The 15,672-nt window shown below is 40.6% G+C and overlaps 1 protein-coding gene across 2 annotated transcripts in view; it reads left to right on the top strand.

The window, feature by feature from the left end:
- Window positions 1–3: 3 nt before the first annotated feature.
- nme7 (NME/NM23 family member 7) overlaps window positions 4–15,672 on the top strand; it is a 53,230-nt gene continuing 37,561 nt past the window's right edge. Inside the window, exons 1-7 of one of the 2 annotated variants that reach the window (XM_058779019.1) lie at window positions 4–267; window positions 4,142–4,243; window positions 4,329–4,495; window positions 7,571–7,681; window positions 9,681–9,731; window positions 9,923–10,130; window positions 10,261–10,366. In XM_058779019.1, the coding sequence (XP_058635002.1) occupies window positions 265–267; window positions 4,142–4,243; window positions 4,329–4,495; window positions 7,571–7,681; window positions 9,681–9,731; window positions 9,923–10,130; window positions 10,261–10,366 (748 nt within the window). In that variant the 5' untranslated portion in view covers window positions 4–264. The remainder of the gene's footprint in view (window positions 268–4,141; window positions 4,244–4,328; window positions 4,496–7,570; window positions 7,682–9,680; window positions 9,732–9,922; window positions 10,131–10,260; window positions 10,367–15,672) is intronic. The other variant, XM_058779020.1, reaches the window with a different exon arrangement.

Genomic DNA, 15,672 nt, shown 5'->3' with positions numbered 1-15,672 from the left:
TTCCGGGTTACATTAAGACTCGTAAAAGCGCCCTAAACATCTATTTACTCACCAGACTTTAAAATCGAAATTAGCTGTATGTTAAAACACCACGCAATATAGTTACGAGTTCACAGGATGTATGGTTTATTATTTTATTCGTCGGTAGCCCTTTTGATGTTGTTGCTATGGTGATGGGACTTAACAGCGAGGCTAAAGAAAGACATTCAACCGTCTGTTAAACAACAGTCAGCAAATATTATCATCCGTTTAAAGAATTCAGACATGGTAAGTGGGAGACTATATTTTCCGTTGTTTAGATATGAGTAATAAAGGACTCACCTCATATGATCATGAATGTTTGTTGTGGTTTTGCTGTAACGTTAGTCGTTTGCTTTTTAACAATGTAAGTTTTTCCAATGAAAGAAACTCAAGTCACATAAACCAGTGAGATTAAATGGGTTGTCTGCACGAAATATAAAATACCATAAGTACATTCTCATGTAAACATCTCATGTAAACTGTAATAAAGCGATGCATTAAGTCATAGCAAGTGAAGAAGCAAGTAAACACACATCCAGGCTATTTTAATCCTAGTTAAATGAAGATAACGTTAATTCATAATCATTTACAAAGCAAAACAGTTTTGCAACGGCATAATTTGTAAACTAAAAGCTCTTGACGCACTGAATGCTCTCATTTGATATGCCACTAGATGTCAGCATTGGCCTCCTTGAGGTTCCTCGAGAAACAAAATTTTTCAAAAGAAAGCTCTGACTGAATGTAGTTTTGGCAGGTTTCATTAAGCTGCTTATCTGTTTTCCAACTGTATTTGAATACTAGCTGTCTGGCTTGAGGCTCTACAACATCATATTGAAGATGGAGGATGCCATTTTCCTCTGAAATTACAGATCCAGTTCAGTCAGAAGCTTTAATGCCATTAAGTGGAATGATATGCTTTTTTAGTGTCATTTGCTCAACAATCTAAACCTTGTTATTCTTTGGGTAACAGGATACTTTCACCATCATCTACTTGCTCTGTTGTGCTCCTACACTATGTTTATTTTCCAATTCACATTCTGTCTCCTTAAGTAGTGTACATTGATCCATCTCCATGCAGACAGCATGAAATGTTTGCAGTGATAGCATAGGGCAACAGCAGGTGTCTGAGAAAGTCTCAGCTTCCAAGAAGGGCTCTGAGAGGAAAGCCCTATTTTTCAGAGTGTTGGAGGTGGCAGATAAGCCCAGCTATTTCCAGTTCCATCTGGCCAGGATCATTAACCAGGAGTCTGTGATTTTGTTGTGCTGGAATGTTCATTTAGAGCCCCGTACCCCCTCAAAATGCCTTGATTCCTGCTTTCGTTCCATTTAGATAAAAAAAAAAAAAAAAGGGTTTTCATGATGCTTTCACTAAAGAACAACAACAACAGTGCTAATATTGGAGAGAAAGCTTTCCATATTTCTTCTTAGACGTACAGATGTCCTCAGATAACTTTGGCCCCAGGCAGAATGTGGAAATATAGCCCCTATGTGCGGTAGGGGGTGACTACCTGCTGAAATGTACTCTTTCAGACTGGAAAAATGCCACCAAACACTGCAGTAGTCTTGATCATGAAAGTGTAGGCTAGTGTTTTAATATATCAGTTGTTTCTGTCAGATTCTAGTTACAAAGCTGCACTGCACCACACTGCAAAATAGTGATTTTATTACTCAGTATTTTTGTCTTATTTTCATTACAAATAAATATCTAAACACTATTAAATCAAGATACATTTACATGAGAAGCAAATTGACTTGAGATATTAAGTCTTATTTTTTGAAGAAAAAAACCCCCCAAGAAATAATATCTGTCAATGGGGTAAGAAAAATAAACTTAATTCAGAGGAAGACAAGATTATTTTTCTTAGCCCATTGATATATTTTCTTGTTTTAAGCATAAACGTGGATACATTTTTCAGAAAACAAGTCTTAATATATATTTTATTGTTACTTTTTTTGGAAAAAGGCAAGTCACATAACGTGTAATGCATAAGACATTTTTAATTCATTGCTTTTCCAAACAACATTTACCAACAAAAAAAAAAAAAAGAAAGAAAGAAAAGAAAGAAGTCACAAGTCATTTTCCTTAAACTAAATGTATCTTTGATTAAAAAAAAAAAAAAAAAATACAGTAATAGAAAAATAAAGACAATCTTCCTAAGTAACATAATATTTTCAGTATGTAAATTATTTAATGTGCTGTGAGGAAAGATATGTCAACAGTCTTTCTTGCTGACTGGTATAAGGCCTCATATGAGAGGTGATAATAATCAATTTCAGTACAGCACCTGGAACTTTTAGCTTTGGCACAAAACATCACTGTGGATATCCTAATGTGACACTAATACAGCCTCCAGATGTGATTTATGGCTTTTCAGACCTGTGCCTCAGCGTATTTGTACAAAGAAGGCTGTTCATTGTCAATATTATCTCTGTCCCAGCTGACTGAGGGGTAAAAATAGCTCTTGTTTGGGGGAAGAGGCTCTGTTAGATTCAAGATAGCTCAATTACGTTTAAGGGATTCTCACTGAGTCTCTACGGTTTGATGAATGTGAAAGCATTAGCGTTGTGTTGCAGATGCACTAATGATCTGTTGTTAAATTAGTTAGGATAATGTGATGCCATGTTTAGGCTCAGTGTTGACATGTTGCCGCTATGAATTAGCAAGCATGCGGCCTGGAGGATGGATGGCACAGTGCCTAGAAATGTAACATTAAAGCACTGCCATTCTGATATATACTGATGATGATTATCTGCCAGTTATTATGTCAGTTATTATGAATATTAATGGATTTTATGAGTCACTGTTGTAGGCCTGCTGTTATTTGCTTGAGTTTTGATGTCCACTGATCAACAGTAGATTAACAGATCATTTCTTATCATCACATGGCCTCAGCTATATCGCCCTGAATCACAGCCTGTGCTGTGAATTTCACCCACAAGGTGGTGCTCTGTGGGGAACAAAGATCACACCAACATGCTTGCTCTCCATGTTTTGTTCAAGGGCACCTCTGAGTTGGTATCTAGGTGAAATCAGCCACCTAATAGTGAAACAACAGTCACACTCACAGAGATTTAGATGCTGTCTATTTTAATAACTTCTTACATACTTTGTTTTCAACAAATCCTGTATTAATTACTCGTGGAATCTTGGCTATGACAAATACCAAAGTCCCTTTTAGGGTATTTTATAGTATTTTTATATGTATTTTAACGCGTTTTTTAGGGTTGCAGTATATATATAGCATTTTTGTCTACCAGTTCTCACTATATACAAACAGTTGTCCACACCATATGCTACTATATATTATAATATTGTGTTGACTAAATTCATGTAGGTTTAGTCATCATAGGTATCTTCCTAATTTGCATGCGCTATTCTATGGTGTTTTGTAGTAATGGTGCAAATACAAACAATATGAAGTGCACTTTTTTATTATTATTAGTTTTGTTTTATTGCTTTTTGTTGGCAAACATGGCTGGACATGAAAAAAATACATTAACTCGTTAATATGGAGCTTTTTAGTGCTTGTCACTTTTTAACTTTGTGTGGAGTTAGGACATTGTGTTAGCATTTTAGGTTGTTTTGTTTTGTTTTATTTTCATTCTGATTCTGTTTTTAGTTGTATAAATATAAAGGGCCACTCTAATAATTTTCAGAACTACGGAATTTTTTTTATTATTCCATCTCCCTCAGGCCCCATGACTCAGCAATAGTATAAAGGACCCTCCTCATCACAGGGCCCCACGCAAAATTTCTGGGTTGCCTCTCTAATGAAGACTCTATGAATTTAAAATATATTATCTGTAGTCTATTGATCTATTGATAGTTTCTATATTTGTGCAGCCCTAATGTTTGCACAAGTATGTAGTGCACAGTTTCAGGAGCAGTAGCTCCAACAGCTGGATAATGTCTCCCCATTTGCAGCGAAGCTCCCCAGGGGATCAAAGGGCTCTGAACCTCTGACTCAGCATGTTAGCAGGCCCAGCTGCCCGTCTGTGTTGAGGGTCAGAGCACGGCTGTTGTGACTCCCTGTCCAAGCATGAGGGTCAGATCAGTGACATTCCCCTGCCGTGCCTGGCTTGACTGTGTGTTTTGTTGTGTGTGTTGTGTTATGCACAGGATGAGCGCTTTGCCTTTCTGGCTGAGTGGTACGACCCCAGCGCTGCTCTCCTGCGACGATACCAGCTGCTCTACTACCCTAAAGATGGCTCCGTGGAGATGGTGCGTTCCTATACTCAAATTTCAGATCCTGACTTCTAGCTATGTTTGAGATTTGTCCATTCACATGTATGCTTTTCTTGTATAGTTTGATATGAAGAACCAGCGCACCTTCCTGCGCAGGACCAAGTTTGATGAGCTTCATCCAGAGGATCTGTTTGTTGGCAACCGAGTGAACATCTTTTCCCGTCAGCTGAACCTCACAGGTTATGGGGATCAGTACACAGCCAACAAACTGGGCAGTAAGAAGGAGAGGTACTTTAATCCTGAACACCACTGCTGAGACAGAACTTGTCTTTCCAAACCTGTATGACTCTATTCTGCAGAACACGAAAATTATACTTTGAAGGATTTCTGTTTTATTGCCAAAAAAAGTGAGACATTTCTCCTGATATCCTCTTTTATGTTTCACAAAAGAAAGAAAGCCATAAAGGACTGGATCATCTTGAGGTGGAGTAACTGATGACAGGATCCCTTTATCCCTTTAAAAAAGTTCACACACACACACAAAATAAATTATGTTAAAAATAAAATTCATCAGTATGACTTATGCACTAAATCCAAATTTTCTGAAGCCATGCAATAGTTTTGTGTCATCATTTACTGATAATCCTCCCTTCCAGTAAGTTGTTATAGAGATCCAAAAATGGAAATTATATCATCATTTACTCACCCTCAGGTTGTTCCTAACTCAAGTTGAATGTGATTCTTTCTTCTGTTGATCACAAAAGTAGATATTTTGAAAACTGCTGTTAACTAAACAGTTGCTGGTAGCCATTGACTTCCATAGAGTTTTTTTTGCCCCCGCTGGCTACCAGCAACTGTTTAGCAACATTCTTTAAAATATTATTTCTCAACAGTTTCTCACTCAGTGAGTTGAAATGAACTAGATTAGTCCGATTCATTATGAATAATGAAAGTAGATTTGAAACAACATACATTTTTGGATCAACTATTTCCGGAACATCAGAAGACATTTTTAATCATCTTCATTTAGTGTGATGAATAGCTTATTGTGTATTACAAGAAAAAGTCATTAACAACCTTTTTCTGTTGTTTTCCCCTGTGGTCGCTCCTCCTTAAATACCTGCTAATATAATTTTTATGAAGTGATGATGAGCTGCTGCGTCCCCTACTAGTGAAAATCACAGAACAAGGATTACTGATTTAATGAGTCAACACTTCCTTTTCATCTCTTATATCAATCACATTCACACTGTTTCCCACGGCTCTTTCTCTCCTTTGAGATTCATAGTGGTGTGCCTTGAATATAAATTTGGGAAAGATTACAGAGGGACAGACTCGAGACGATATGCATTCTTCAAAGTGAATTTGAGCTGCCTACTCAAGTGACTGCTGTTGTTTAGTCAGAGCATCATATCTATTGCTGCGATAGCAATGTTATTTAATGCTTAGAATAAATTTTAAATATAATTTCGAATATTAAAGTATTCCTTTTTAAAGAAATCCTTTAGAATCGATATTAAAATGTGAAAAGGCTTTAAGATTAAAATGATGATAACTCCGTGAAAACCTTGTTCGATTTTTCAGTGACTTATTAATACGTTTATCATCCAGCCTTTGTAAAGTCTGACAGCAGCAGTTGTCGATTTGTGCTTCAAGTAATTGGCACCTGCTATGTGTTTTCCTTTGAGCTCTAAAATGTAAATAATAACAAAAGCTAAATATTCATGGTGCTGAATAGCTACACTACGGATGTGGTGTCTTTGTCTTAGATAGGCAAAAAGTGGCATCTTTGTCTTGCATGTTATACAGTGCCCTCCAAAAGTATTGGAACAGTGAAGACAAAATTGTTCTGTTGGCTGTGGAGTCAAGACATTTGCAAATATGATGAAAAGATGAATATGAGACAAAACTACAGAATGTCACATTTTATTCTTAGCCGTTACACATACATGTTTTACCAAATAAAAAGAACAGCACTTTTAGAGTTCATCCCACTCATTGATGTGAGCATAAGTATTGGGACAGTTGAACATAAGGCAGATATCAAAAATTAAAAGCTATTATTTAGTTGCAGATCCCTTGCGCACTATCACAACAGTCTGTGACCCATAGACATCACCAGACTCTTGGTCTCATCCTTTGAAATATTTTCCCCAGCCTTTAATGCAGCCAATTCCAGTTGTTGCCCATGCCATGACACCACCTCTGACATGCTTTACAGATGAGGCTGTATGCTTGGGATCATTGCAGTTCCCTTTTTTTCTCCACATTTTTGCTTTACCATCACTTAGATAAAGGTTCATCTTTGTCTCATTGGTCCATAAACACAGTTCCAAAACTCTTCTGGCTCACCTTTGTGCTTTTTTGCAAACTCTAATCATGCCTTTCTGTTTTTGGAGCTGGTCAGAGGTTTGTATCTTGCTGTGAAGCATCTGTAATTCTGTCAAAGTCTCCTGAGGACAGTAGATTGTCAGAGCATCACCCCAGCTTTCTGGAAGTTGTTGGTGATTTTACAGACACGTCTTTTAGGGTTCATTTTCACAGCTTTTATGATTTGTCTGTCATCAACTACTGTTGTTTTCTCAGCCGATCAGGTCATTGTTGTTTTCCAAACTCTTGATTTCTCCATGCCCTTTGTTTTTGCCATAGCTCTAATTGACTTCCTCTTTTCTTTTAGCATCCAAATTGCTTGCTTTTCTCTCAAAGTCAGCTCCCTCGTCTTCATCCTGGTTTGTGTGTGTCATCATGGAATGCAAGATTCAGAATGCAGAAGTAATGGATATAACTGATACGACACATGCCCTGCTTTTAATATCGGAAGAATTAATGCAACAGGACACAGCTGATCGCTTAGAAAGACCTGTGAGGCAACTGTTCCAATACTTATGCTCACATCAGATAGAGGGATGAAACTCTAAAAGTTCTGAACTTCTTAGCTGGTAAAACATCCGTGTGTTGAATCACCCAATAATAAAATGTCACATTCTGTAGTTTTGTCTTATATTCATCTTTTAACCATATTTGTAAATGTCTTGACTCCACAGCCAACAGAGCAATTTTGTCTTTACTGTTCCAATACTTTTGGAGGGCACTGTATATCTTTCAAAAACTTCTTCCCAATAAATCTCTAAACTTATGAAATGCTATGAAATATTAAATCTAGGGTTCCAAAATCCAATACATGCACACATACACACACTCACTCACTCACTCACTCGTTAAAACAAATTACTCAAAACAAATACCATTATAAATTATATAAGTTACAATTTATATCTTATTTGTTGATACTTTGGTTCATCTCTGGCATCCCTTCTTACTTTCTGATTTGCTTTTTATACTCATGTCTTGTGTCTTCTTCAGGACTTTGGCTATGATTAAGCCGGACGCTGTCACAAAAGTTGGCGACATTATTCAGATGATTTATGATGCCAACCTTATAGTCACAAAAGCCAAAATGACCAAACTTACATGGTAAGTCATTTATGTTTTAATAAACAAACTCAAGAAATAATGATATTGGCAGCAGTACTTCAGCAAAATTTCAGCAGTTACAAAGAAAAGGAGGCCGCTGGAATTCTTGTTTAAGTCAGTTTATGAATAATTATGTAAATGAGTTGTTTCAATAACCCTAGAGTGATTTCTCAGAACTTGTGATGGGTGGATTTGACAAAGTCACTTCTTCAGGAAAAAAAGTATATCACAGTAAAAACCACGCACTGCTTGCTCTAAACATTAATCTGTATATCACTGGCATGCATATGTTCTTCTCGGAGCCCCTGACCATTTTTAGCTCACACAGATTAAGTCAGGAATGAAAGATAAAAATGTTGCACACTCTGTGTTCTGTATTCTGAAATAATTTACAATGTAAAGCTACTGAGCATCTCATTAGTAGCTGCTTTTGCACAGTACCAGGAATGGATTACATTCACAGCACAAAGCAGCAATTATTAACTGAAGTAGTGAGAAAGGGACAGCGTTAGAGAAAAGAGGCCGTGTTTAAAGTTGCAGTTGCAGACGTTATTTCTTTGACCTGTTTTGTCAATGTCAATGTATGGTTTGTAAAAATTGTGGTAATATGGGCGCTGGTAGACTAAAAGTTAGAGATCTGTATCTATCATCTATCACAAAGACTGTGTGCTGGGGAGTTACTGAAGTCACAATTTTCACAAAGTTAAACTGTGCCCTTGGGCAAATCAGACCCGTGGATTTAACCTTCTGGATTTGACCCTCAGATTAGAGGAGTTGTTAGTAGTAAATCTGAGGACATTTTCAGGTGATTTCAGAGTAAAATGGCGTAGTAACCTTGTGTGTTCATAACTATAAATGTGGGTAATAAAAAGCACCATTCAGGATGAGCCAAGCAGAGCAGGGAGCTTTAAAATACAATATTAAGTTAACTTCAACCAAGGCTAAAATGAGCTAAATGTATTTTTGTTTCTCCAACATCAAAAACTAAGGTAGAATTATAAAATAATAAACTCTGTACATCAGTAGTTATTTTATTGCATTTGATATGTAAACATCATAACAAATATATGGAAAAAGAAAGCCCAAGACAGTGTTATTTTAGTATTACTGATATAATACTACATTTTTACTTAAATTTTAAATATTGTTTAATTTTGTAATTTTATGTGCTTTTGTCATTTTTATTAGTTTTTGTATTGTATATGGATTTAATTTATTCTTATTTCAGTTTCAGTATTTATATTATGTATTTTATTTCATTTTCATTACAATTCCCAAAAATATTTTTAATAGTTTAATGGTTTTAGTTTTAGTTAACAATTACAACATTTGCCCAACAACATGCAACATTAAAAAAAAAATATTCAAGGGAAGTCAGATAATTTTGTGTCAGTCATAATACCTTATGATTGTATGAGAAGGAATAACATTTGGAGATCTTTTGGATGTCTTTGTATATTTGTAGACACCCCATCGGCGCTAAACCATTTGACAGTAAATTAACATTTATGTATTTGGCTGAAAATATGATCCAAAAAGGCTACAGTGAATTTGAATATACGTTTTTCTCTATATGTCACTATACATGTGGTTTAGTGCCACATTTTTTAGGGAATGGAAAATGCTGAGGGTTAATCTTTCCTTTTCCTCTTGAAATATGCTGACATGGAGAGTTTCTCTGATAGACTGTGTTGTTTTAGCCTGGTCAGGTTTTGCTGCTTTAACCTTTCCTCAAAGTAGCAAGCAGCTGTTCATTGACAGAGACAGTCCTTGTTAGAGAATGAAGATGTGGAAGTTGTGTTAAGCATATTATCTTATTTCTTGGACTAGTTGACACGTCATCAAATTAATAAATGATAGAATTACAACAAATTGGTATGAAGATGAAAATTTTCGTTCCTTAATTTTGTATTCTATTTCACTATAGGAGTCAGTCAAGAGACGGTGGGGTTTGGAGATCACTTATTAACCCTGTGTTTTTTTTATTGCTTTCTTACAGGAAGCAGGCAGCGGACTTTTACACGGAACATCAGTCAAAGTCTTTTTTCAAGTGAGTCTTTCCTGAGTCAATGATTGACTTATATGTAAGGGCTGCTTTTGAAGGAGACTCTGACACCTGAACCTGATTGTCACAGTGACTTTGGCATGACTTTGCATTACACTGCATGTTTTTAACCGCAAATTCGATCATAAGCACCACAGAAAAATGTTGCTAAAGCCAATTGTCTTCTTCAACAACAGTAATTTGGTGCAGTTTGTGAGCTCCGGTCCCGTGATTGCTATGGAGCTGATGGGGGATGAGGCAGTGTCGACTTGGAGAAAAGTTCTAGGCCCAACCGAATCTGGTGTGGCACAAAAAGATGCAGTGAATAGTCTCAGAGGCCAGTTTGGTACCGATGGCACTAAGAATGCAGGACATGGGTCAGACTCATTGGCATCTGCTGCACGGGTAACAAAAAATCAACTGTCAATAGCAATTGATCAAGCCCACAATCTTCTGTTGATCTTTTTTTCCAGTGATATGCTAATAATGGCAAAGGAAATGATTGGGTTATGTGTTTTTAATTATAACTGTATAGGAGCTGGAGTTCTTCTTCCCTTCCACTACTAGTCACGGTCCCTCCAACACAGCCAAGTACTCAGACTGCACCTGCTGTATCATTGAACCTCATGCCATCTCAGAAGGTAAACCCACACACACACACACAGTGATATAATCATCATGTCTAATCAGGTGTCTTTGAAATAACCTATTATAGATGAGATATAGCATAGTTAATTATTTGCTATTTGTAATGTGCTGTTAGTAGTGTATTATTAACCCATCTCTGTTTATAAGTGCACATTATCATCAGAAGGACTATGACACTCCTGGTATGTCATAGCCCATCATTCCTGTCCTAGTTACTCAGGCTATATTCTCTTAAATGCTGGTCCAGGAGTTATTCTAATAGTGACTCAAAACCTTGCCACGCAACATGTGTGAATCCTTTGCCATTAGATCATATCAAGCTGTTTCACGCTGTTTTAGATGAAGGAAGCACATATTTGCTTTAGCCTCCACATTAACAGCTTGCTGCTTTCACATTGGGCGAGTAAGCAGCTTGGTGACGCATGGCAGTAGTGTAGGTGCAACTGCCAGGATTCCAGCATTCTGGAAATATCATAGAAATTTAAAACCAGACCTGGAAAAGTCATGAAAATTTCTAAAAAAAATAATTATATAATTTCCAGGTTATGGCTCTAAAATATGTTTGTACTATATTCTGGCATATATATTTTTGGTAACACTTTTATTTTAAGGTGTCCTTGTTACACATGTTACAGGTTTTTGTACAATAAATTATGCATAATTACATGCAAGTAACTCTAAGCCAAACCCTAACTGTATAATAAGTACATGTAGTTAATTAATATTACTCAGTTCTTAAATGTATAATTACACTGTAACAAGGACACCTTAAAATAAAGTGTAACCATATTTTCCATCTGGGAATGTAGCGTAGGTAGAGTGCCAAACTTGCTTAGGAGCCATAGTTATGGCTGTTATGCCATATTGTTGTGGCCTGTCGCTACAGAGCAAATTACTCACTCATTGTTGGAAAAAAGACATCTGTCAATGCATATAACCTGCATTTTTTGTTCAATAAATCTGATTGAATCCAGACATATTTGACTGTTTATTATATTCTGTTATGTTCAGTGTAGATTAATTACCATTTACCATTCAAGTAAATTAAACCAGGCCAATGAAGAATTTTAAAAACTACTCTTTCAAAAAACAATTTCTTCTGCAAAAAAAAAAAATCTCCTTTTCAAAGTGAACCCAAAATGAAAGGAGAATTTAAGTTAGCGAAAGTGCTACTTCAGAGTAGAGCTGGACAATATTTCAATATCAATATGTATCGTGATATAATTATTTTCAATAACAGTGATATGGTTTTTAAACACATTTCTGATATTTCGATATACATTACCAGTGTTTCCCATACATTGATTTATTTGTGGCGTTTGACTTCGTTGAATAAAGACGAGCACTGCACGTTTCAAAAAGCGGGTGATTTATATGAATGTATCTCTGAAGGGAACTGACTGTCTTCAGAATAGTTTTGATGGCATTTTTATTTTATCTGATAAAGTAGTGTTCATGAGCGGAGCTGCTTAGATTACAGCCATCACTGGGGAAACGCTCCGGTTACTCACGTAACCTCGGTTCCCTGAGATAAGGGAACGAGCATTACGCCGTCATTGACGACTGCTTTGGGGGAAACTCCGGTTTACTCTGTTACTGAATCCAGATTGGTTAACGTTTGTGTAACTTTCTTAAAAGTAGCATTAAGCAGATAGTACCTGCGTCAGGACAGGGACGTCCAAACTGTAGAATCTAATAAAGGTAGACCGTGATGACCAGCTGGCAGCCGCACAGATCTTCCCAATAGAGATTCCACTGGACCAGGCCCAGGAGGAGGCCATTCCTCTTGTGGAGTGGGCCCTCACACCTATAGGGCACTGTACGCCTGATGAGGCATAGGCTAGGGTGATAGCCTCTACTATCCAATGAGATAGCCTTTGCTTTGTGACCGGCAGCCCTTTAGAGCGGCCTCCAAAGCACACAAAGAGTGTTCTGACTGTCTAAACATCTTAGAACGCTCAAAGTATATTCGCATTGTTCGAACCGGGCATAGCAAGTTAGGCCCCTGATCACCATCCATTGCAGGGAGGGCTAGAAGGAAGATAACCTGGGCTCTGAATGGAGTTGTGAGCACCTTCAGTACATAGCCGCTGCGCGCCTGAAGAACGACCTTACACTTGTTGGGTCTGAACTCAAGACAGGAAGCACTGACAGACAGGGCTTGCAAGTCACCCACTTGTTTGACGGACGCTAGGGCCAAAAGCAGAGCGGTTTTGAGTGTCATGACCCTTAAGCCAGCTGTTTGAAGCGGCTCAGAGGAAGGACCCTTGAGGGCCCCAAGGACTATAGATAAATCCCAAGTCGGTACAGTCTTAGGGCGAGGAGGATTTAACCGCCGAGCACTTCTAAGGAACTTAACAACCAACTAATTTCTGCCAATAGTCCGGCCAGCCTCTGGAGAATGATTCGCCGCGATGGCTGCCATAGACCTTGAGCATGGAAGGGCCCCTTGTCCAGCAGCTCTTGTAGAAAGATTAGCACGTGGGACACGTCACATGAAATCGGATCCTGATTACGTGCTGAGCGCCAGTCGCTGAAGACTGGCCACTTAAGGGCATAGAGGCGCCGTGTAGATGGAGCTCTGGTCTCTAAAATGGTATTAGTGACTCTTGTTGGGAGTCGATCAGACTCCCGTCGAGCAGCCAGACATAAAGGCTCCACAGTTCCGGCTGGTGATGCCAAATCTTGCCCTGCGCTTGTGAGAGAAGATCTCTCCTCAGTGGTATTGACCACAGTGCTGCAGACAGCAACTGGATCATCTCTGGGAACCAAACTTGGTTCCTCCAGAGGGGGGCCACAAGGGAAGAGAGCATTCTGTTTCTTTGATTCGCCTGATAACCTGGGGTAGCAGGGCGATCGGAGGGAATGCATACAGACGGGTGTTGGGCCAATCGTGGGCCAGAGCATCCCGCTGCTTTGAAAAATAGGTTGGGCAGTGACAGTTGTCTTCGGAGGCGAAGAGGTCGACCTCTGCCTTGCCGAAAACTGACCAAATCATCTGAACCGTCTGGGGATGTAGTCTCCATTCCCCTGGAGCTACATTGTCTCTTGACAACATATCCGCTCCTTGGTTCAGTCTGCCCGGCACATGAACCGCTCGTAGTGAGAGGAATTCTTTCTGTGCCCAAAATAGGAGACGTTGAGTCATCCTGTGAAGGGGACGTGACCTGAGGCCGCCTTGGTGGTTGATGTAGGCCACCACCGTTGTGTTGTCCGACCGGACTAGGACGTGATGTCCCTTTAAAGCTGGCAGGAAGGTCTTCAGGGCCAGACATACAGCCATCATTTCGAGGCCGTTGATATGCAGGTCGTCGCTCGTAGGTCGTCCAGGAGCTGTACGCTGGATTGCCCTCGTGCAGAGTGCCCCAGCCTGAGCTGGAAGCGTCTGTCGTGACCACCTTCCTCCTGGAGGTTGTCCCCAGCTGAATGCCCAGCTGAGTTGTCCAAGGGGCCACAGCTTCGAGGCAGCGGCGGGTTACCTTGACATGAGTGCGGCCCAGGCGCCAGGCGTGGGACGGAACGCAGGCTTTTAGCCAATATTGGAGGGGCCGCATATGCAGCAGGCCCAGAGGTATGACTGAGGAGGCAGCGGCCATGAGGCCAAGCATCCTCTGAAATGCTTTGAGGGGACGCGAGGTCCCCAGCTTGAAAGATGCTGCCGCTCGCTGGATAGTCAGGGAGCGTTCCGGCGTAACCCAAGCCCGCAGTCTATGACTGTTCCCAGAAAGGACGCTCGTTGTCTGGGAAACAGAAAACTTGATTTTCAACCCTAAGCACTCTAGGTGGTTGAGCAACAACGACCTGTGAGCGATCAGTTGCCATTCTGAGTCAGCTAGCATCAGCCAGTCATCGAGGTAGTTCAATATGCGGATTCCCATCTGCCTCAGAGGGGAAAGAGCCGCGTCCATGCTCTTCGTAAAAGTGCGGGTTGCCAGGGACAGTCCAAACGGAAGGCTGTGTACTGATAGACCATTCCCTCGAACACGAATGTCAAGAACGGTCTGTGACGGGGTGCTATTTGGATGTGAAAGTAAGCATCTTTCAGATCCACAGACAGGAACCAGTCCTCGGGCCAAATTTGCGCGAGGATCTGATTCAATGTTAACAGTTAACATCCTGAATGGCTGTCGCATGAGGGCTCCATTCAGAAGTCTGAGATCGAGAATCGGTCTGAGCCCACCGTCTTTTTTGGGAACGAGGAAGTAGCGGCTGTAAAAGCCTGACTCGCTGTCCGCTAAGGGGACCGCTTCCACTGCACCCTTTGCAAGCAGTGTGTGCATTTCGGCTCTGAGAACGTGGGATTCGTTGTCCTGCACGAAGGTCTGCACCACGCCTATGAATGGAGGCAGCCTGTGAGCGAACTGGAGCGAGTAACCTCATTCTATGGTTTTTAGAACCCAACTCGACACTCCTGGGATGGCTTTCCAAGCCGGTAGCTGGGAGGCGAGAGGTTCTATTTTTATCAATGACGTATCGCCGCCCGCACGGGGAGAAATTACATTTGTGAACATCTTCGTCGAGGGCAGCTCGCCGTGTGGGGAGCTGGCCTTTGTGAGTGTTTTTGCCTTTAGTAATGAGTGCTCGCTGCCCAAAGGGGGAGAGCAAACATGTACGAGAGGCTTTACTGATGACAGTTCACTGCCAACAGGGGGAGAACTGACATGTGTGAGTGTAGGGAGAGGAAATTTGCTCTTTATTGTATGTGGGTCCGCTGCTTGAAACAGTCGCCGGGCTGGAGTGCAGTGACGCAGCGCTTGCGACGTCTTCTGTGCCTCGGTGAAGCGCTCCGTAAAGCCGTCCACAGCTGGACCAAAACCGGGGAATCGAGGAAGGTCATTTTCTCGGCATCCCTGATGTCCGTTAGGTTCAGCCACCGCCTGCGTCGTTGCCTTGGTAGTGCGCAGAGCCAAATCCGTGGCCGTTCGGAGCTCCGAGAACACGCCTTGATCTTGGCCAGACTCGTCCAAGTCACGGAGAAGTTTGGCCTGAAACACTTGGAGCACGGAAATAGTATGCAGGGCTGAACCGGCCTGGCCAGCCGCTGCATAGGCTCTGTTGGCAAGCATTGACGTCATCCTGCAGGGCTTTGAAGGATGCGTTGCCGTCTTCAGTCCATGGCTCGTCGGCGGAAGCAGGTGTGCAGCCACCGCCTCCTCGAGAGGGGGGAGCTTGGAATACCCCTTTTTCTCAGCGCCGTCAACAGTGGTGAGAGCTGCTGCAGTAGAGGGGTTCACATGCGCCGAGTGAGGAGCTCCCTAGGTTTTAGTGAGCTCCTTGTGGACCTCTGGCATGAACGGAG

Source organism: Onychostoma macrolepis, chromosome 06, assembly GCF_012432095.1.
Source record: "Onychostoma macrolepis isolate SWU-2019 chromosome 06, ASM1243209v1, whole genome shotgun sequence".
Classification (NCBI taxonomy): Eukaryota; Metazoa; Chordata; class Actinopteri; order Cypriniformes; family Cyprinidae; genus Onychostoma; species Onychostoma macrolepis.
The sequence above is the reverse complement of the archived record's forward strand: the minus strand, read 5'-3'. Positions and strand labels throughout refer to the sequence as shown.